At 39.4% G+C, this 23,973-nt stretch overlaps 1 protein-coding gene across 1 annotated transcript in view; it reads left to right on the top strand.

The window, feature by feature from the left end:
* The window catches only part of LOC309556798 (uncharacterized protein), a gene marked incomplete at both ends in the record, with an annotated part of 256,883 nt that overhangs the window by 99,533 nt on the left and 133,377 nt on the right, over nucleotides 1-23,973 (top strand). The window contains one exon of the mRNA XM_082259313.1: nucleotides 1,453-1,589. Within this exon, the coding sequence (XP_082115439.1) occupies nucleotides 1,453-1,589 (137 nt within the window). The remainder of the gene's footprint in view (nucleotides 1-1,452; nucleotides 1,590-23,973) is intronic.

Raw genomic sequence — 23,973 nt, 5'->3', positions numbered from 1 at the left:
AAAAGAGGAATTTTAATGATAACCCTGCCCTAAAGGATACTGAATAGGTACTGCTGCTGAAGGACCGAGGAGCATTTTACATAAAGCTCCAAGGAAATAGCTGAAATATGTATAGCCTATTTTACAAAGGTTTTTTAATTTTGTTCAGACCGTCCTGTGATGCATTCACCCCTTGAACACTGTATAGTCAGGAATATCACTGCGCTCTTTCCCGATTCAGCTTCTAGTGTGACCTGCTGGGGTAGGGGACAATGATAATTGTTCAAATACTGTACACTATTTTATGAGCAGGCTATAGCAACAGGAGACGACACTGGAAGCTGAAAAAAGGGTAGGAGAAGGTATTAGAGTTGTCTGCCTGTTCATTATGATTTGGATGTATGGATTAAAATACTGACTAAATGGAATTACACATCATTTGGAGAGTAACAGTTCACGTACATGCATTTGAACTGTTTAGCTGTTTACCTTAAAAGGTATGAAAGCAGGAAGAAATATAGGGCAGTTTTATTTATCTGTTACTAAAAACACATTTACCGTATATACTCGAGTATAAACCGAGTTTTTCAGCATGTTTTTTTATGCTGAAAAAGGCTCACTTACCTTTTAAAAATAGCCCCGCCTGGCACCAACACGTTACCGCACGTGCGCCATCTGCCTGGGAATAGCCAAATGTGTACGGGCTTTCCCAAACATCGGCGGCACATGCTTCGGACATTTTTAAATGTAAGGTGCCTCACTGTCAGGTAAGTGAGACTCCTCCGCACCCCCTGAATTTCCTCATGCAGTGCTGTGGGCATGGTATAGGACATTCTCCTGTACCATGCCCACAGCACTGCACCTCCTGTACCATCTGTGCCATGCCTGTACCATCACCTGTGCCATGCCTGTACCATCACCTGTGCCATGCCTGTACCATCTCCTGTGCCATGCCTGTACGATCTCTTGTGCCATGCCTGTACCATCTCCTGTGCCATGTCTGTTCAATCACCTGTGCCATGTCCATACCAAAACCTGTGCCATGCCCGTACCATCACCTGTGCCATGCCCAAACCATCTCCTGTACCATGCCTGAACCATCTCCTGTGCCATGCCTGTACCATCTCCTGTACCATGCCCACAGCCCTGCATCTCCTGTACCATGCCTGCAGCCCCTGTTTTGTGTCTCATGGTGGTCCAGTTGGGTCCAGCAGCTGCTGCATTTCCCACCCTAGGCTTATACTCGAGTCAATAAGTTTTCCCACTTTTTTGTGGTAAAATTAGGTGCCTCGGCCAGTTTGTATACCTGCATACTGCATTTATATAAGTTTCCTGCTTTGAAATGACAGTTTTCTAAACCAAATTACATATCTGTTTTATAAATGATAAAATTGAAAAAAAAATAATAATAGTTTTATAGTAAAATAACCTAATTTATATTTTATATACTGAAATTATTACATTTACATGCAGAAGGGAGAAAAGGACCCACCAAAACAGCATTTTCAATGGACACAAAAAGTTGAAATGGTTTCTGAAAAGCAGATAGAGAAATGCTCTACAGCTACTTCTTATCTGGATGAATTAGAGAAGCATCTGTATTCTGTATGGTAAGATGGCATGTGATAATAGCATTCTGGATGAAAGATTTTAGCTGATGTAAGATGGCAAATACAGCTCAGATCTAAATTCTAAATACTGTGAAATTTCCTGTCCTTAATTGGTTGCTTTTTCCCTTACTTCAATTTTTTTATACTTTCTGCTGCTGTTTAAAATCTTTTAAGCAGTTTACATTTAAAAAGGAGGTGAAGTTGGAATGCGTTTAAATTTTTAAAAAGGAAGAGATGTTGGAATGCATTTTCAATACATTCCCCACGATAATGGGATTGTCATATGCTATATAAAGATTACTTATAGGTGTTACACGAACATATCGGAGCTCATTTACTAAGGGTTTTAGGCTGTTCACTTAGCATAGTAACTTTTCACTTTGAATGGGAATTTACCATTAGCTCAGTGAATGTGGTGAAAATTTGCTTTGCAAAGAATACTTTGTGTGCAAGGAAAAATAAGAAAAAACATGATATCTGCTTGCAGATGATTGGATGGTTGAAGTCAGCAGGGCTTTACCTTATTTACTAAGCTAAGGGAAAACTTCCTTGCAAGGTGAAAATTCTGCCCGATAAATACTGGAAAGGTGACAGAATATTCTTATAACTTAACCTATGATAACTTCTTGTTGCCTTAAGAGCTATTGAAAAAGATTAATTAAGTTGACTGGGGAAAAAAATTTAAAATTGGTGTATTATCACATTTTGAAAATTAATACTTTATCAAACATGTATTTGTATATCTTTCTCCATTTAGAAAAATGTACAGTACAATCATGGGTTTCAAGTTTTCATTTTCTTCCCAAATTTACATTTTAGTAAAACATTTTTTGCTAAATCACCAATGTGAAATGCGTATATCCCACTTTTGTAAGGTACTGTGTGTTAACTAGTCATAAACTATTTGGCTTGGGTTCAGTTCATTGGCTGCTCACAGAACAATTTCATAAATTAGTATACTTTACCTGATCCCCCTTAAAGTCAATAAGGGGCAAATCTAGAAAATTAGTTGTGCCTTTTCATGGCTAACAAGCGAGAGTTTGTCAAAAAAGTGTATGGGGAGCTGAGTACTGCCCTGGGGGACATGTACCAATGCAAATAAAATGTTTAAAAAGTACTGTTCAGCAGGGACAGAATCCTCTTTTTTATTCAACTTTAAATGTTACAATGGAAAAACTCCAACACTTTCAATTACATGTTTGAGAGATGACTTTAAACTATATGTAGTTTTATGGAAAAGTCTGATTCTTACTGACACTTTTTGTGACATCAAATGCTGGCATCAAAAATTTGCATGTATAATTCATTTTTTATTTATATATATTATTGTTTGGCTTTAGCGTACCCGCAGCAACAACAGCTACATCTGATCCATTATTAGAACTAATAAAAAAAGCATTCCTTTTTTTTAGGTGGTTGTGAACACAGGGCCTTTCTTTAACTACTTAAGCCCCAGAGGATTTTTCAAATTTTTTATTTGAAATTCCCCCCAAAAAAATGTAAATGCAAAAGTTATTGCGGGAAAGATTTATGATATTTTTATTGTTTTTTTTTAACTAGTAATAGCGGCGACTGTGGGATTGCGACATTGCGGCGGGCAGATCAGACCCTTGACTGACATTTTTGACACTTTTGGGGGTACCAGTGACATTATTACAGTAATCAGTGCTATACATATGCACTGTTACTGTAAAAATTACATTGGCAGGGAAGAGGTTAACTTTATTGGTGATCAGTGGGTTAAATGTGTCCCTAGGGGCGTGATTCTAACTGTGGGGGGGGGCATGGCTTGTGATGTAACCACATAGACATACGATCCTACATAGCAGGATCGTATAGTCTCTGCAGTTACATCAGGGAGAATGATAGACGGCTGTGTTTACATCAGCCGTCTGCCTTTCTCCCTCTCCAGCGGGAGATCACGAGTGGCCGCCAGACATCAGAGCTGCCGGTCACTCACGCGGGGATGTCAGGGAACGAGCGGGGGTGGGGAGCGCGACTCCGGCAGTGCATGCTCACCCCCTAGAGGCTCGTGGGCGAGTGACCGGTACGTCACTTTGCCCAGGAGGGGCTGACTGCCGCTGTATATAGTCATGTGGCGGTCAGCAAGTGGTTAACCAGCGGTAACAGACACAACAGATATAAAGGCTATAGGAAATTGTATTCTTCAAAAATATAAAGCTTAAGCTCTCAACGTCAGTAAAATTGCCCATTGGCTAACAGTTTGATAATTTATTTTGTGTTCTTCATTTTCACAAAATCACACTCCATTGTCTTAAAAGTTGAATAATTTCTCACTTAACACCCATCTTCCTCCACAATATTCACAATCTGTGGCTTTAGGGTATAGAGAGAAAGTATGGCAAGCATTACCTTATGGCGCATCAAGCAGGGAAGAGGGTCAACATGGGGTCATGTAGATTCGAACCTTGCTGTAAGTCTCTTAACCCTTCGCTGCCATCTCCAGCAACATCCTTGACCAGACAGGTGTCTCTTCTGCAACTGATGGAGTTGAAGAAGAAACATCTCCTAATCAACCCGTGCCCATCATCTCAACATCAGCTTAGCACAACTCTTGACTTTACAGCTGCTTCCATTCTATCTGGTGGAATCGGTCCTTTTCTGTCAGTTTATGGCCTCTGCAGCACCACATGGTCAGGTGCCCAACTCAACTGTAATTTTTGCCCAAAAGTTCATGTCTGCCCTCCATTGGAATTGACAATGCTAATGTCTTGTAATCACTGGATCAAGCTGGCAGTAGGCCCAAACAGGACACCCAATACCTATTTTAATATATACAGTAGATATTAACATAGGAGTATAATTTATTTACTGAAAAAAAGCCTAAAATATTGTTGTGCCGGGATGTGCAGTATTTATCACTTGTTCTAGAATCAATTTTCAACAGAAAAACCACCATTCATTTTAAAATCTAGAAATCAACATTAATATGTAATTTATGCATTAGGAAAAGCCACAAAAAACATTGTATGTGCGAAGTATTAAATCTCTTGGACTAGGCCCCATTTTCAACAGGCCCTGCACCAGCCATTAAAAAAAAATATTTACATTAAATTGTACATTTATTTGCAGAAAAAAGCTTCCAAATAGTGTAATGCCTATGTGCACAGTATTGAATCACTTGTTGTAGGTCAAACAGGACACCCACCATAAATTTTAAAATGTAGAAATCAACATTAAAGGGTTAGTTCACCTTCACAAAAAAAACTGCCTATGCAGATAAGGGGTGTTTTTAGATAAAAACTGTCAAGCTTTGACTAAAGTTGAATAATGCAATTGCGTTAAGTATAGACCATTTACATACCTTCCAAAGCCTGACTGGAATACTCCCAGGATGTTGCTAGGACATTGCTTACTAAGGCTAAAGCTGCATACACCCTATACAATTTTCTTTAGATTTTTTCCTTTAGATTTACCAAAACCATATTATATGAGGTCAGACCTAAACACTTTTGCACTGTATGCAATCAGGCAGGCCCTTGCACTACATAGTTGGAGGTAAATCTAAAGGAAATCTAACAACAAAAGTTGTATAGTGTGTATTCAGCTTTAGGCCCCTTTCACACAGGCGGACCATTCAGATCATAGAGATGCATAGGAGGGACCGTTCAGATCCGCCAAAAAAAATGGACAGGCGGATCTGAACGGTCCCACCGTGCATCTCTATGGGGGATCGGATGTCAGTGGAGACATGTCCGCTGACATCCGATCTGATCCAATCCGTCAAATCTGGACGGATGGAAACCCTATTTTCCATCCGTCCAGCGGATTGGATCGGATGGGATCGGATGAGAACGGACCGACGGTCCGTTCCTATCCGATTTCCCCCATAGAGATGCATGGGGAACTGACAGCTGTGTCTCCGCACACAGCGCGGAGACACAGCTGTCATCCTCCTGCTCAGCGGGGGATTGGCGGCTCGATCCCCCGCTGAGAAAAACGGAATCCGTCCGACGGACGCATAGTGTGAAAGGGGCCTTAGTCATTACTGCTCAACTCCACCATCACAGGAAGGTGTCTTTTTCTCTGATTCAGACCTCTTCACTCTATTTTTCCCCTGATGCAGTAGCTCTGAGCTCAGCATTTGAGAACTCACTCCTGTAATGGAGGATGTGAGCAGTAATCATTAGACCTCACTTAGTATTATCCTGGAAGTATTCCAGTCAGACTTCAGTAGCTACACCTATAACAAGGGCATTATACTACTTTGGCAGAGCTGAACAGTTTGTTTTTATCTACAGACACCCCTTATCTACATAGACAGTTTTTGCTAAAGGTAAATTGACAATTTAAATTGGCATTATTTACAGAAAAGCCCCCAAAGAATTGTAAAAAATAATGCTCAAGCTACTGCCAGTGGTCCACACAGGACACGCAATAATCCATCCGGTCTACTTATCATTTTGAAGAGTAAATCACATCGTTTATGGACACTTTTTTATTTGTAGATGCGGAACCTGCTCAACCTCTACTAGCTGCATGTGCCTCATGAAGTATTCAATCACTTGGAGCAGGCATCATATTAAATATGAAGCAATTTTTAAAATCTAGAAATAAACATTATAGTGTAATTATTTCCCAGTAAAAGGCCCTGAAACATTGTAATGTCTGTTTGTGCTGTTTTAAATCATTGGTACTAGGCCTCATTTTGAACGGAACTCCAACCTCCCATTTTAAAATCAAGTTACTGTTTTAACATTAGAGTGTCATTTTTTTATGAAAAAAGCCTCTTAAAGTGGTTGTATACTCAAAAAAAAAAAAAACCCTGCAAGACAAAAGCATAATGAGCTAGTATGCATCGCAAAGAGAGGTGAATAGCTGTGGCTTCCAGTCTGGCTAGCTGTGTGACAGCACTGACTACTGAAAAAATAAAGGTAGAAATTTTGGATTTTTTTTTTTTATTTTGGCACATAAGGCTGAACTCAGCTTACATTAATGATTGCAGGGCTGAATTTAAGGTATTAGGCTGTACTTCCGCTTTAAGCCAAAATGTATTGTGCATCATGTCTTTGGTAAACATAAATCTTAATATTAGTGTATATTAATTGGTTTGTGAGAATGTTATAGCATAAACTATAATAAAGTATATGTAAACTATGGTATATATATATATATATATATATACTGGAATTTATGCAGATATGGACGCTATAATATAATGACACTGATCAGTGACTTATAGTATGACTGTGATAGGGTGGCGAGCAATCGGACACTAACAGACACTATCTGGGAGGGTCACTAACTGACACTGACATCGCTAATGACACTAATACAGTGATCAGTAATAATACTGTACACTGACATTGTAGAAATGCCACTGGCTGGGAAAGGGTTAACATCTAGGAGCAATCAAGGGACTAACTGCATGCCTAACAATGTGTAATGTGTGTAATGTGTGCTGATTTTACTTTACTTTGACGGGAGAAAAAACAGCTGGCTCTCTGTTCACAATACATAAAGTTCTGTGTTTTTGTAAACACAGAACTCTGTGTGTGATTGACCACAGTCAACCAGCTGACTCAGCCAAAATCATTGGCTGAAATCAGCTGCCAAACCCATGTTTGCACAGGTTGGCTGGGGTTGCATGCATACGGCTGAAACCCAGGCTGGAAGCAAGCCAGCCTGTAGTGATGTACAGGTCATTATCTGCCTGTGCTGTCAGCCTTCCATAAATCTACTGTGGGCGGTTGGCAAGTAGTTTCCACTGAAAAGTTTTCCCTTCACATCCTGGTGAAAGAGAAACATTTTTAGACAGTTGTCACTGAAACAGGTGCACACATTGGAAGACCTTCATCTTCACAACTAACATTTGAATGTACTGCACTTTACTGCAATGATCACAAGGACAATTAGCACAGGCAGCAAAACAAAACTGACAGAGACTTTAATCCTTCCCTGCTCTAGCCAATACAAAATAAGTTTCAGTACACATAAACTTTGACATTTTTTTTTACATTTCTGGCATCATCAACATGCAAGGCCCTGTTACATTATTACTTACAGTACATCAACTCCGGCATGTTTTTTTGAAAAAAAAAAAAACGATGTAAAAAATGTATATCCCCCTGAATATTTTATTTTTAGTCTTTCCTATACAAGCCCTGATTCTAAATTAAACAATGTAGATAGTATCAGGTATATAAGAAATCCTTGCCATAAAAAGTATCATTGAATATGCAGAAATCACTGTTTTATATTATTAAAAAATATATATATATATATATTTATATATACATCTGTGTGTGTGTGTGTGTGTGTATATATATATATATATATATATATATATATATATATATATATTGTAAGGGGTTAGCTCGGTAGTGGGTGTGGGTGACCCCTTGGGTGGGTTAGTTACACAGAGAGACAGCCGAAGAGTGGTTGAAAACAATGGTCTATGGTTTATTCTTCCAATTTGCTGGAAACAAGTAAGTGCAAGCATCCAAACAGCATAAATCAAACAAACATAAAATAAACTCTGGCCACTTGGGACGTCTACCTTAACAACACAGGAACCTACCTATGGTGTCTGTCCCAACCTACTGCTGGGCAGACACTGCTGGTCATACAGCAGAAGACCAATAGTCTATTTGTTTTCTTTTCACACAGAAAAAGTCAACACCACCTCACCTTCAGAAGTCTCTCAGCTCACTGCTCTCCTTAACGCACAAAGCCTCAGGATGCAGCAATCAGTAGTCATCCTCTGGATAACTTATAGAGGCCTTAATTGCCTCATTCTGAATAGCTGAAGCTTTCCAACATCCTTAAACCTTTCTGGCTATCTCTGCAGCCGACACCTGATAGTAATTGGTGAATTGTCTAAACAAGGCAGAAATGTATCTCCCGTCTGTGACAACACCCACAGATTTACCTGACTTCCTTTCACAATATATATATATATATAAATCTATCAGTAATACAGCTATTTGCATGTACTATTTGCTCACAGATACTCCTGATAAAATGTAAGCAGTATGTACATCAACCTTACTGTATATCTATGTTGATATTATCATATAATTTGCTGTAGAGTTTAACAGGAATAAATATACATATATTCATTCAAAACCTATTCAAATTGAAAATGCATTTAGTGATTTCACCACACAACACTAATCTTTCCTTCCTCAGACTGAAGTCATTTTCTAATTAAGTAACTGAAGAAATGAAGAGTTCTGGCTGATTGCCTCATTTCCTAACGCAATTCCTTCCTTGCACATTTAAACAGCACAAATAACTCTAAGGCTCTTTAATTCTGTGATATTGCATTTCCTTGCATAAATGTTGCTCTGTGCCTATTTCTAAAGCTCTGGACAGTGACAACATAAAATCTTAATTAGCTTGTTTCCCTACAATATAAAAGAGACTCAATTCATGCACTCAGATATTTGGTTATTTGCACATTTTGTTAATATATATATTTTATATTTGCTTTATCAGTTAGCTTTTACCGGTCTTTATTTTGTATACCTAATTCATTATCATCCCCTAATTAGTTAAAAAAATAAAAATAAAATAAGCTTATGTTGCAAGGGTCATTTTTTTTTCCATTTATCATTTAAACATAAATTATATTTGTGCTCATGCTCATATATATTTTATCTACCTAAAGTGTAACTTTACATTTGTTTGAAAAAAATAAACAACCTCTGGGTGTTATTTTTACATTGCAAGGGTTTTAACAAGCTTTGTTGTAGTTTGTACCCTACTTTGTTCTGAAGAAAATGCTGTTTTTTTTACTATGTCCTTTCAAAACTGATTCTTGAATGCTAGGGCCTAATTCATTATAATCACCTGATACACTTCCATTGCTCTAATGCATCTGCATCCCTTTGGAAATATGTAACCCTTAGGCAGTATCTCACAAAAAAATAAAATTGATATTGCAAAGGATGCCTAAAAGTTTACTTGTATCTACTTGACGACCGCCCCACACAGAAATACTGCAGCAGGGTGGCTGCTTTGCGCTGTATCACATATCGGATATTTAATCAGGGCTTGCTGGCCAATGATCGATTGCCGGCACCCACTGATCAGCTCCTTAATTCAGGGAAGGGAGCTCTGTGTTGTAAACAACACAGAGCTCCGAACACTGACAGGCGATCTTGCTGTTTTTTTACTCCCTGCAAAGCAGGGAAAAACCAGAAAGATTGCTAAGTAAAAGCAGCACATACCACACACAGTAACCATTGTTAGGCACACATTAAGGCCTTAACATTAAAGCCTTACCCGCCCCTAGATGTTAACCCCTTCCCACCCAGTGTCATTCGTACAGTGACAGTGTATAGTATTTGCACTGATCACTGTAATAGTGTCACTATTGATGTCAGTGTCAGTGTACCCCCCTAGCCAGCATCAGTTAGTTGTGTAGCACAATTCCCAGCATAGGTGCTGGCTGTGGGTCCCCCTGGGTCACCGGGTGCAACAAAGATACCTTTGAACGTGTTTTCTCCAAGTGTGAGCACTGAGACAAGAACCAGTCCAGTATCTTTTGGTTTTTATATTTATTAAGAACTCGGATGGGAAAAGGGATGAGTGGGATACTCCAACAACTGAACTATGCACAATTAGGCAGGGACTCTAGAAAATGCTGCTTGACGCTGGTTAACGCTGGCCAGATGCCTGTTAACACTGACATGATGCTGGTTAACGCTGGCTGAATGCCTGTTAATGCTGACTTGACACTATGACTTTGCCTTTGGCTAACAAAGTCCTCTTTAGCTCCCTGAGGAACTCCTTCCTGAGGTAGCTGATTGTACACTTTGACTGTACTGCTGAACGCTTCAGGGCCCACACTGGCGCCCCCTTTCACTTCCCTATCTTCAGGGCTTTGAACACTTAGCACCCCCTTTCACTGCCAATACTACTGGTTAGCTGGCTCCTGGATCCCCTTGACCTTCTGGAGTGGTCCCCTTTCCTAGGCAGACCCCTGGGCAGATCTTGAGCACAATACTGTTTTTCCTAAAGACTTCTGCCCAGCAGCTCCACTCGGTCAGCAACACTCTGGATCCCTCTCTGCAGCACAGCTCAACCTCTGGTCCGCTTAGGCCGACTGCCTGGACCATCTTCACTCTCTGACAGGAGGAGAGACAGCCGTCACCTCCTCCTGGGACTGAGGCTCCCGCTAAAAGACACCCTGTCACATTCTCCCCACAGATTTATATCCAATCTCAGGGTGCATTGCGGTAGACCCCGCCCACTGAGACAGTCAAAAACCCTGGTGTGCCATTGGCTAGGTTTCCTCCACTGACCAACAAGATCCCTCATTGGACACAGTGGGGAGACTCCCTAGACTCAATAGACACACCTGGAAACATGTGACAGCTAGCTAACAATTCAGGCCCCCTGATAAGCAGACAGGGCCACGTATGCATTTTCCTAGCACCTACCTAGAAGGGTGCTGCAGTTGTTAAAAAGTTAGTTGTTTATATTGCAAAAAATGAAAAACCCAATGGTGATCAAATACTACCAAAAGAAAGATCTATTTGTGTGAAAAAATTATAAAAATGTAATTTGCGTACAGTGTTGCATGACTGAGCCAAATAGCAAAATAAGTTCTAGTCATGAAAGGGATAAAATCTTCCGGAGATCAAGTGGTAAATTAATGAAGAGTAATTTCAAAAAACAACGACTCATGGAATAGAGGTAGGTGGATGTAAAATATAAAACAACAAAGATTAGAAACGTAAAATTCTGATTGGTACAGTGAAGGTCAAAATATGAGGGAAATCTCCACCAAGTGTATATAAACCAGTTCATATCAATTTTCTAATTAGGTGATTCCATTTACTCATCTCTAGTGTCTAATATTGGAGAACCTTAAAGGGGGGTTCTGTTTTCCTTAAAAGTAAAAATTATATTATTTATTTATTACAGGTACTTTTATAGCACCATCAATTTAGGCAGATATTTCCATATTCATACATCATACATCATAATATAGTATACATCAGTATACTATATTTTATAACATATAGAATTGCTATACACTACATTTTGTCATTTAAATTGCTTTTCCGTTTTAATCTGAAGCCACTGTAATTTTCTAAGACTTTCAACAAATTTGAAGCAATAGGGCAACCAGGATATGTTCTGTATACCATTGGTGTACAGAACCTGCTTGTGTTTTTGGCTCGCTGATTTTCTCAGACATCTGCACTAAGATACCAACTTCAGGACCAGCATTTTACACCCTCTTACTGTCCAGGCATTTTTTAGTTTTCAGTGAAGTGGTAGTTTGACTAAAACTTACTCAATCACGTAACACTTTATCTAAATTATTTTTTTTAGACAGATAGATCTTTCTTTTCGAGGCATTTAATAACCACTATTTTTTACTATATAAAGTAAAAAGGCCAAAACATTTGAAAGAAAACATGCTCTCTTATTTTCTGTTATAAAGCACATAAGAAAATCATCTTTATTCATAAATGTAGGCAAAAATGAATTCTGTTACATTTCTTTGGTAAAAAAAAAAAGTTAAACTACTCGTCTTTGTGAAAGTTATAGAGTCTACTAAATATGGTATATACTGTATATTTAAAAATGTTGAACCCCCATTGTTCTGATTGCTTTTCTTAAAGCGCAAAAATTCTAGAAAACTCCCAAATTGACCCATTTTTTTCAAAGGTACCCAACCAAGGCATTTAGTAAGAGGCATGATGAGTATTTCGAAGATTTCATTTTTTCAAAATTTTTTGGAAATTAAGAGATTAAATGAAAATTTATTCTGAAAATTTGCCTGACAGGTTTGTGCGGTGCTGACGGATGTGAGGAGTCCTTTGCCCTGGTGGTCAGGGGGGAATATCTGTGATATGCCAATACATTGGATTATCTAGAATACACATCTGGGAACTGCCTGCCTCATGTGTATAGCGGACTATGTTAAGCAGGCTTCATCATTAATGATATAGAATGTTGAGAGGGACCTCTCAATGTTGCGTGTGAATTGTGACACTTAAGATATTGTATGGAACGCCTCCTGGATCTGCATGATTGTAGCTACTACAGCGTACGCCTCTTTTTGCTTGTCACCTCTGGTGATCTGCCCCTCAACCCATGTGTTTGTCCAGGTCTCTGTCGCAGTGGGAAGTATTGGTCTGTTTTAGTCTCTCTGGCCCTGAGGAAGCCTTGCTGTGAAGCACATCGGCTTGCTGGGGACCCTACATAGAGACCGTACCATCTTTGTGATACACAGTATCAGAATTCCCTATGGGAATATATTTCTACACATGCGTTTTTCTTTCTTTTATATTCTCAATTGGATGTATGTCTATATGATATATATTTATATATATGTGTTTTTTGTTTAATAAAGATATATTTTTTACTATAACTGTGTGATACCTGTGATCCTCCTCTTCCCATCAGCCTATACAAAGCCCCATCTTTTTCTCTGTTTTTTGTCTTAATATATTTAAGGGGTATGGGCTACCAATCACAGTAATTTGTATTAATTGGTTAACTCTGTGCTTGTACTAGGGGAAGGCATAGATCCGTGTCCCTGCTTTGCAGGAACACAGAATCCATGCTTTCTGTACTGATAAAATGGTGATCTGCCTTATTTATGTAGGCAGTCTGCCCTTCTTCCTCTGTATTGAATGATCGGCAGGTGCCGGCGGACATCAAGTCTGCGGTACCCACTGATCAGCTCCTGCTGTGTCTAATGGGAGCTGGCTGCCGGTGGAGCACATGTGCGCCCCAGACCCGGACGTGTCAGCTCACGTATGTGTTTTGGCGCAGCTGTGCCACTTTGCCCCCATATATCTAAGTTATACATTTTGTATATAGTTCATATTAACCCAGAACAAGTACTGTGGGTCATACATTCTAACTTCACTTTGAGTTTACCAGCTGTATATTTGTTAAAAGCCGTAAGACCTAAGCAAGGTAAATATGATGTCAGAAGGATGTTAGCTATGACTACATATTTCTTTTTATAGAGTTTTCCTTTAACGTATGTTGTAATATGTGGAACTCGGATTTTCTTACATTATTACAGATGAGAAACAGTTTGAAAATGTCAAAACTCTGCAAGGTCGTAAATATGTTGCTGTTTATGGGAGAGTGTTACAGGTTAATTGATGGCATGCACTCAAATACTATGTCTGAAATTCTGAGCACTTGATGGTAATCCATACACCACTATGATTATTTGTATCAAGTGGTATGTAAATAAAACTGTGGGTAACCACACTGTTAATGGTGTTCTGGTATGACCTTAATTTATTTCCCCTAATTCACTGTATATAAAACACACTTCCCTAAGCCTTTAGCCCCTCATATGGTCCTTAATGATAGAAACGACACAAACCACAGTAGTGTACAATTTGTTTTCCCCGTCACAGTGAAATTCATTGACTTTCCATGGTGTAAAATCAATCTGTTCTGTTTATATGGCATAAACAACATGCCGTTTCACAGGCACAAAGCAAACCATATGTGGAGGTGTTTAAAAAGGCACAATAGGGAATACATGAAGCATATGAGCATCTGCACCTTCAGTGTTTCCATGTCAAATCACAGGTGTGTTGTAAAGAGAAAAAGTTTATAGTTTATTGTTTTATTGAAGAATAACATTACTATTGTGTTTTTTTACTGTTATTAACCCCTTTATTGTACTATAAGAAGCAAAAACACAAATATCTAAGATCCTGTTTATGTTTGGTACCTCTTTCTCATCTTAAAATGCCAAAGGAGAACCTGCTTTTGGGAACAGCCTCATATGCACTGATGCCACTGTGATTAACTCTCCTGACACACAAAAAGCTTTTTGTGCTTCCTACATCCGTGGATTTAGCATTTTTTGTGTTTCAGGGGAGCCAATTGATTTGGTTTATTATTTATAAGGAAAATGTGAGCATAGTTGCTACAATAGAAATCTAGGGCTGTACTGAATGAATAACAAAATGAAGTTCACAATTTTACACAGCAAGTGAAAGGCAGCCAAGGGGGTATTGCATAACCAGAATAAAAAAGGCACATGAACAAAAAATCATGATATACTATGAGGTTTATTTACTATAGGAAAATAGAATGTTCATTTTGCAAGTGAAGTTGCACTCTGCAAGGGCATTTGCTCCAATGCTTAGTAAATGAGGGGAAGCTCTGCTGACTCCCATCCTCCTATCATGTGCAAGCAAAATGCTGTTTTTTTTTTATTTTCCTTATGTGTTATTGGATATCCTTTACAAAGTGATGTTTGCAATTGCACTTGCAAAGTCCATAGTCTATTTGCCTTTAGTAAACTAATCCCCTATATTTCTTGTACAATACATGAATTTGTATGTGTAGTACAGACATCACTGGTGCCAATTTTTTTTCTCTATTAACCAGTTCCGGACCGCCCACCGCATACAGTATATACTGCGGCAGGCTGGCTCTTCTGCGTGAACCAACGTGGTGCTACGTCGGTCGCGTGTGGGCTGATAGGGAGAGAGTGTGTGCTGCCGCCGGCGCGCTCCTGTCCCCACTCAGCTGCAGGGACTCCGATGCATGCGGCAGGCGGCTCCTATTGCCGCCTAGCACCCGCGATCGCTCCCCGCTGAGAGAGAAGAATGGTCAGCTGTTGTATACACAGCTGACCGTTCTTCTCCCTGGAATGATCACAGAGCTCCTGTGATCCTTCTATATAGGATCACAGGTCTTTATGGCCATTCCATAAGCCCCACCCCCATACAGTTAGAATCACTCCCCTAGGCTCACATTTAACTCATTGATCACCCACAGTGCTAACTGCTTCCCTGCCAGTGTCATTATTACAGTAACAATGCATTTTTAGCACTGATTACTGTAGTAATGTCACTGGTCCCCCCAAAAGTGTCAAAAATGTAAGTTAGGGGTCCGATCTGTTCGCCACAATGTCGCAGTCCTGCAAAAAATCGCAGATCACCGCCATTACTAGTAAAAAAAAAAACAATAAAAATCGCAGAGGTGATCAAATACCACCAAAAAAACACTCTATTTATGGGGAAAAAAGGACATTTTATTTGGATACAGCGTCACACGACCGCGCAATTGTCCGTTAAAGTAACACAGTGCCAAATCGCAAAATAGGGCCTGGTCATTAATGGGGGTCCAGAGGTGGTAAAATGGTGTCCATACCAAAAAAGAAGTTTAATTATGTTTTCTAACACAAATAGGATGTTTAGTTGTAGATGCTTTTAATATATGTATGTATAGACACAGGGATAAAACTCCTGTCAGTTAAATTTGTGTCCTGTCTATTGCCTGCTGAGGAGATTTCTCTTTACTAGATTTTTCTATTGTAAAATTATGAAAATTCCACGTGGCCTGCTTTGACCCTAATTATTTCCTATTTAAACCATACAGTATATATATTTACATTTTAACACCTGCAAATATGTAAACCTGCAATGTACTAAATACTTTCAGTATATAATCATAAAATCTAAAAAGTGTAGGTAAGGCCTTCAAACAATACATGCCTACCTTAATGAGAGAATGGGTGCAGGTGTACTGTACAATTGTTGATGCCCCCCCTTATAAGACCACCAGGGTAGACCTAAAGCCCCTGACAACTGGATGAGGTATTGCTCTATTCCTGATAACTTACATTCTGCAACATTTTCATCAGCAAAGGAGTGACTTCTCTTTCATCCAGCCACCTAGGGAGCAAAACATACTAGCAGGTTTTTCCTGCACATTTTAATGATCTTGTCACTAGAGAGTTGTCATTAGATTAAATATAGAGGTTTACAGATAAAATATAAGAGGCTATGTGATCAATTACATTGTCCTCCTTGCTCACTGGAAGTTGAGAGCACAGGTTTTGCAGTTTTGTTTCACTGGAAGAGTCTATTTGGATATTATTTTGTACTTACCTTCATCCGCCGGGTAAGGGGGAAATCCACAAGGTGGTGGGACTCTGAGTCTGCACCTATTATTTGGAATAGCACCTGTTTGATTCCTGCACCTTTGAAAATATATATTCATTTTGTTTTGTCACATATATATATATATATATTTGAAGATTCACAATATTTTGGACTTTTTATTGACTTTGATTTCATACACTCTTCCTTTATTTCATTATTGGAGTATATTGTTGTATATGACATTGATTTATATATGATTTTGCGCACCAATAAGCTGTGGAGAAAAAAAAAACATGCAGGGAAGAGAAGGAGGGATGCTTTAAAGGGGGAAGGGAGGGACATACTTTATCTGTTTTTGTTTACAAAAAGTTACAGCAAAAGGAATTGTGATTGTCCTTTAGGTTAATCATTTGAAATAATAAAAACAATATGATGTTCAAACTTTTGACTACTTTCTTTAATAACTACATAACACAGTACTTGTACTTTTACTTTCAGTATTTGAGTAGCACAATTTTTTAAAAAAACTACTGGTACTTTTGCTTTCAATACTTGAGCAGCAAAATGTAAAAAAAAACTACTTGCAATACTTAAGTACAAAAAATGTTGAATACTTTAATACTTCTACTCAAGTCACTTTTTGATAGAGCACTTCCACTTCTACTTAAGTCACTTTTTGATCGAGCACTTGTACTTTTACTCAAGTATGGGTTTCGAGTACTTTATACAACTCTGCACCCAAGCCAAGTCACAGGTCACTGTGTCCATTCAGACATGAAGTCCCGACCCAGCCCTGCCCCCTGATTAGCTAGGTGACTTTGAATGACAGCAACGTCAGTCAATGGCTTTGTCCCAGCCAATCAGGAATGAGAATCTCGGACTGCTGAGACACTCATGGACATCGCTGAATGCATTAAAATAAAAAACCTTCTGCCTTTACAACTCTTTTAATATCAGTAGAATTATAGTGTATGTACATTCAATTTTTTATTGGAATAGAGAAGGGAACCCTCTGCCAAGTTTTTTTTTTGTGCTCTGACCTGACTGGGAAGATTTGATCATTGTCACTGAGACAGAAAGTAAAGGAAACTCCCACAGTTTGGTAATAAAATATTGAGGAGAAATCTTCTAATGGGGACAAATGTTCTGGTGAAAATTGTGGTAATTCCCCTCTCTTTAAGTATACATCTTTACAATTATTCACTTACTGTTGCATCTCCAAAACCAGGGAAACCTCCCTAACAGGACACAGACATAAAAAAAACAAGCTTTGGGGTTTAAAGTGGTATTAACCACATCCGGACCGCCCGTCACAGTTTTACATCGTTACTTTGATGTTGAATACCGGTGTTATGGCAGCAGATAGCTGCCATATCCCTGGTATTTTATTAGAGGGCAGGCGGTCATCTTTCACATAAAAGTGGTCCCAGTGGCAGATTCCCCATGGATCATTTTTATGGGCAGCAGCAAAGGTGCCCACCCCCTCCTGCCGTTTACCAGTCATTTTCCCTGCTTACTGGAGCCGTCAGTTGTGGGGAAAATGATCTGGTCCTTTCGGGTCCTAGGCAGAAAGTCGAGTGAGGGCAAGCTGGCCCCCACTCAACTCTATTGCCCTGAAGAACCAGAGTGACGTCATACGTCACTTCCTCCCAACGGCCCTAAAGGGCCCATTTTTTTTTTTTCATGCTGAAAAAATTAAATTTTTTTTTTGCTTTTCAGTGTGGATGTGAGGTCTGAAATCTGAGGTCTTTTTGACCCCAGGTCTCACAGTAAAGAGGACCTGTCCTGCCAATTTCTATTACACGGGATGTTTACATTCCTTGTAATAGGAAAAAAAGTGATAAAAAAAAATAATTTTAAAGGGACAGTTTAAAAATAAAAAAAAGTAAAATAAATAAGAAAAAAGAAATGTAAAGCTCCCTATCCTCTGAGCTTGCGCAGAAGCGAACGGATATGCAAGTTGCACCCACATATGTAAACGGTGTTCAAACCACACATGTGAGGTATCGCTGCGGTTGTTAGAGCAAGAGCAATAATTATAGCCCTAGACCTCCTCTGTAACCTGTAAAAAATTTTAAAGTGTTGCCTATGGAGATTTTTAAGTACCAATGTTTGTAGCCATTCCACGAACGTGCGCAATTTTGAAGCATGACATAATCGGTATCTATTTACTTGGCCTAACATTATTTTTCACATTATAGGAAAAAATTGGGCTAACTTTACTGTTTTCCTATTTTTTTATTAAAAAAAAAAAAAGTGTATTTTTTCCAAAAAAAATTAGTTTGTAAGACTGCTGAGCACAGTGTAAAGTATTGAAACAATCTCCATTTTATTCTCTAGGATCTCTGCTAAAAAAATATATAATGTTTGGGGAATCTAAGTAATTTCCTAGCAAAAAATACTGATTTGAACTTGTAAACAACAAGTGTCAGAAATAGGCTTGGTCCTTAAGTGGTTAAACCCAAAAGCAAACATGTATTATATTGCAGCCTACCAATTACATTATCATTTTTTATTGAAAGCAAATCTTGTATCAACCAATTCTTACATATGATGCCTTTTTTAGGCTTTCTTTCATTTTCATCTGGTCATCCTATCAGTAAGTCTGTTACTATTCAACAGAACACCCTATCCTGCAGATGTAACAGTTGGTAAATTTTACTGCTACTGATCATCAATGAGGGGGAAGGGTGTAAACACATTGCCAGTGACCAATAAATGGGAGGTTAAATAGCACTACCCCTGAGAACCAGTGTGAAAGGATTACCAATATTGGTGAAGGATTAAAGCGCTGCCACTGACACCAGTTGTTGAAGAATAATTCTGTAGTCACTGACAACAGTGCTGGGGGTTATGATTGTGATCACTGACACTACTGCTGGGGTTATCGCTGTCCTAGGGATGTTTATTGCATATATTGAAACCAAGGCTGGGGATTAGTACTGAGGTCACTGACACCAGTGCTGGATTTTTTTATTGTGGCCCCGACACCAATGATGGGACTTACCTTATTCCTACTTTCTTTTCAGTTTGCATTGTGGTAAACTGGAGAACACAAAACATTACTGAATTTTGTGAACATGGAGGTGCATTATAGCCCATTCATTTTCAATGGGTCGCCAGACTCAACACAATATACCTCCAAACACAAACATTTGCTGCTATTCTGTGGCATTTGGAAGTGTCAGGGGCCATAATTTTATATAAGTCTATAATTTTCAAGTTCACTACCACTGATGTAGAGCTTCAAAGCAATGAGCTTAGCCTGCGTATGTAATGACTCATTAGGATGAACTCAAGGTTTGGTCTGAACACAAGTTAGGACCAAACTTTGGCTGTTCGGCATTTGGAGGAACACCCGAACATTTACCCATTTGGAGGGAGCCGGATGTCATGTACAATAGCTGTATTAATGCTGATATTATACAAGACAACTTCCTGCTGTCAATGGTTGTTAAGGATGCTGATGAATGCAGGCACTGCCGATTCTTTAACAACCATTGACCTCACCGGCCTTATTGGTTTACATGGCTGGAAAATTCTGGCCATGTAAGCAAAAAGGTGAGATCCTACTGTAATTTACCATATATGATCACATTCATATATGTTCATGGCATCACCCAGAGACTCCACCCCTTTTATATAACAGCTGTCATCCATCACACTGTCAATTCAGTGGATGACAAGCAAACAATTGACACAGGTCTAGGTGGCAGAGTTTTTCTTTTGGTGGGTCATGAGCCATCGTGGTTGATGTGGGTCTGCATCGCTGGACATTGTGATTGACGAGGGAATTTTTTGGGGACTTTTATTTTTTTTTTAATAAAGAGCTTGTCAAATATTTGAGTGTCTTTATTTTGAGAGTTACAACTTTTTTTGTGAATGATTGTACTGATAATGAGGGCTTCCAGATTCTGATTCTGATCCTGCAGACCCCCACAGGAAGAGTTCCTTGTCCTCATGACCTTCCCTACATTGAGGGCATGTGGCCTGGTATGGTTCAGCAACGGAGGCTGTACACTCACTTCCCCCACTTTCCTGGGAAGTCAGGCCACATGCTGGTTAAGGATCTGGTATGGATTTTTATGGGGACATCATGCAATTTTTCTTTTGTTTATTTTTTTTGTGAGGTACTCCATAAAATCCATACCAGATTAAAAACAATTTGAAACAATTTTTTTCATCCTTGCTCTAGGATGTGCTACAGCAAAAGTAAAGTTCAAAAAGAAAAAAATTAGATTAATTGCCAGCTTCTTCTTCAATTGTCTCCCAAAATACATAGTGGATTATTGGAGGGGTATGTGTGCTGTTTTTTTTTTTTAAAAAGAACCTGATAGTGACAGGTAAAGCTGTCAAAATCATTTGCTGGCAATTTTAAAATGTTTTCCTTTGTAACGTCAATGCTGGTACAGCACTTTCTGTACATCACAGAGATGCACACCTTCACAGGCAGGTTTCGGACACCTCCCAGACACGTCTTACAGGAATTTGTCATTGTTTATGTTCCACTATAACTATTTAAAAAATCACTGCTCCTGGCTGAATTTATTTTTTCTTTTTTGCATTGGTACATGTTCCCTAGGGCAGTGCCCCACCACTTATGCTATTTTTTTAACATCACCTAGCATATAAGCCCAGAAAATGGGCTTTTTTAATTTGACAGATTCAGATCCCTCTGATTTCAATGAGGTTTGGGTTCAGTATCCAAACTTCTTTGCCAAATCCCTGATAAATTAAACCCAAGGCAATTTGGCTCATTACTAGTAATGAGCAAATATATTTAACCACTAGTGTTGGGCGAGCAAGTCAGACCGAGCATACGTTCAGCCCGAACATCACCCATTCAGCGAACATCCAAAATTGTGAGGTGCTCGGCAGGATGCTTGCCTGCCGGGTGCCCCACAATGCACTGCATGCTGCACAGTGCATTCTAAGACCTGAATTGGCAAAGCTTTGCCCAATCAGAGCACAGTAAATAGCTGGTTGTTAAGGAGAGGGCCAGGAAGCCAGCCGTCCTTAACAATGGATTAGTCAATATAATATGGATAGTCAAAATGGGGAAAAATGGCTTGGGTGTCCCCTTTGGGTCTGGTATGGATTTTTAGGGGAACCCGACTTAAAAAAAAAAAAACATGTGGGGACTTCCCCAAAATTCATACCAGACGCTTATCCGAGCATGCAGCCTGCCAGGCCAGGAAAGAGGGGGATGAGCGAGCACCCCCCTCCTGAACCATACCAGACCACATGCCCTCAACATGGGGGGGTGTTGTGCTGTGTTGTGCGGCAGCCCCCACCCCAAAGCATTGATGTTGATGGGGACAAGGGCCTCTTCCCCACAACCCTGGGCTGCGGTCGTGGGGGTCTGTGGGCAGGGGGCTTATTGGAATCTGGAAGCCCCCTTTAACAGGGTAGCCCCAGATCACGGCCCCCCTATGTGAATGAGTATGAGAAACATTGTACCTCTACTTATTCACCAAAAGAAAGTGTCAAAAAGAAATAAAAACACACAGTTTTTGACAAATCCTTTATTAAAAATAAAAAAAATGTGCCCCAGTGTAGATCCATCATCAATCACACTACCCTTCGCACTGCCGGACCGAAAAAAGTAAAAAAAAAGCTTCTTCTTTGTGAAGGCTAACCATCAACTGTCTGCTCCGCCATTTGTCAGTCCTTAAATAGGTAAGGGGCAAGGCCACATGGTGACATCACCTAGTTGTACCGCACCCATGTGACATCACTGACCCAGCATGCACTGTTCAGTGATTTCACAAGGGGGGGTGGTGCCATCAGGTGATGTCACCAGGTGGCTCCGCCCCTTACCTATTTAGGAACTGTTAGGTGGCAGAGCAGGCAGATGGCAGTTAGCCTTCATCGTGGGCAGAGCTTTTTTTGGGGGGCCCAAAGGCGACGCTGGGTGATCGATGATTGATCTACATTGGGGGAAATTTATAAAAGAATTGTCCAAAACTGTGCCCCCCCATTTTGAGGGCATGTGGCCAGGTATGATTCAGGAGAGAGGTCGCTCGCTCATGCCCCCTTTCCTGACCTTCCGGGCTGCATGCTCGATTAAAGGTCTGGTATGGGTTTTGGGAGGACCCCAATGTAATTCCCAATGTAATTTTTTAACATTTTTCGTGATACACAGCACAGATGCGCCACTTTACAGGCAGACTAAGAGGACCCCCCCCCCGACACTATGTTTAAATACATTTTTCATTTTTTATTGCTTTACTTTAAAAAAAGATCGGTTTTGCAGGAGCAGTGACTTTAAAAATGCTTAAACATTTTTTTTTTTTATTGATACATGTCCCCCAGGGCAGTACCCGGCCTCCATACCCTTTTTATGGTCAATAACGTGCATATAAGCCTTCACAATGGGGACTTTTGATTTTTAAAGTTTGGGTCCAATAGACTTTTATAGAGTTTGCGGCTCGGGAGTTCTGGTGCGAACCGAACCAGGGGGTATTCTGCCCAACTCTATAAACCACATATACATATATAATTAGGAGTTATGTATGAAAAATGATTTAAACCTCTAAAAAAATGTCTCCCACAATAGAAAAGATACATATTCTCACGTGTCTAACAGCTTTTACCGTCTGTGTCCTCCTATGAAGCATGCTGTAGTCCATCCTTTGACTCCTACTGTATGTCACTGCTGTGTACTGTAGTGATGTAGGGGTCAGAGGAAGAAACCACAGTGCACAGTGGGAGACAAAAACATCCAACACTGCTGAAAGTATTGAATGCTAAATAGACTTATGGAGGCTGAAGCACTAGAATAGAGGGGAGGTAGTAGACACAGGTCACTGTAGAGGTGAGTATAAGCTCTTCTATTGAAAGGAACTTCAGATAGGATTTTTTACAGACCAATAGGATCTCTATAACAATAATAACCCTATGTATATTAACTTTCATTTTCACACACATATAAAAATTGTATTAAAAAAGACTTGAAATACTTTTTATGCCGGAATTTTAATTTGGTAAAATCAGAAGTATACATGAAGAGTGACTTTGTCAAACTAATCATTCCCTCCCTAACATTTCACCTAGGAATGAGCAGCGAAATATAAGCTCATTCACATTTTCCTCAGGCTAAATAAAGTTTGCATGCAATTTTTGCCTATTCCTTCAATGATAACCAGTGTGTAGCAAGGAATTCTGGTACAAATATGTATATCTATATCTGATGCTAAGGAGGAAGGAGCTTTTGTTGAAAATAGCTGTCAACAAGTGGATATTAAGAAAATATAAAAATGCATCCTAATGAAACTGAAACTTGATCACGCTCAGTGGAATTGGATGTAATGTATTCAATAGCTTATAAGACCTGGTGGTCAGAAACCAATTCTCTGGTGTGTAATTAGGTACACAGCATATGCAAATTGCGGCAAAGTTCAAAAAGAAAAAGAAATGTTCTCTGGTCTCAGAGCTGACTTTTTCGCAGATGTGATCTAAATTTATACCTCACAAAGAAATCTTCAAGGAAATGGGGTCTGTCATTTGGAACTTATTTTCCTGGC

Source organism: Pelophylax lessonae (assembly GCF_965119305.1).
Source record: "Pelophylax lessonae genome assembly, chromosome: 5".
Lineage (NCBI taxonomy): Eukaryota > Metazoa > Chordata > Amphibia > Anura > Ranidae > Pelophylax > Pelophylax lessonae.
This window is presented reverse-complemented; position numbering and strand designations above follow the sequence as displayed.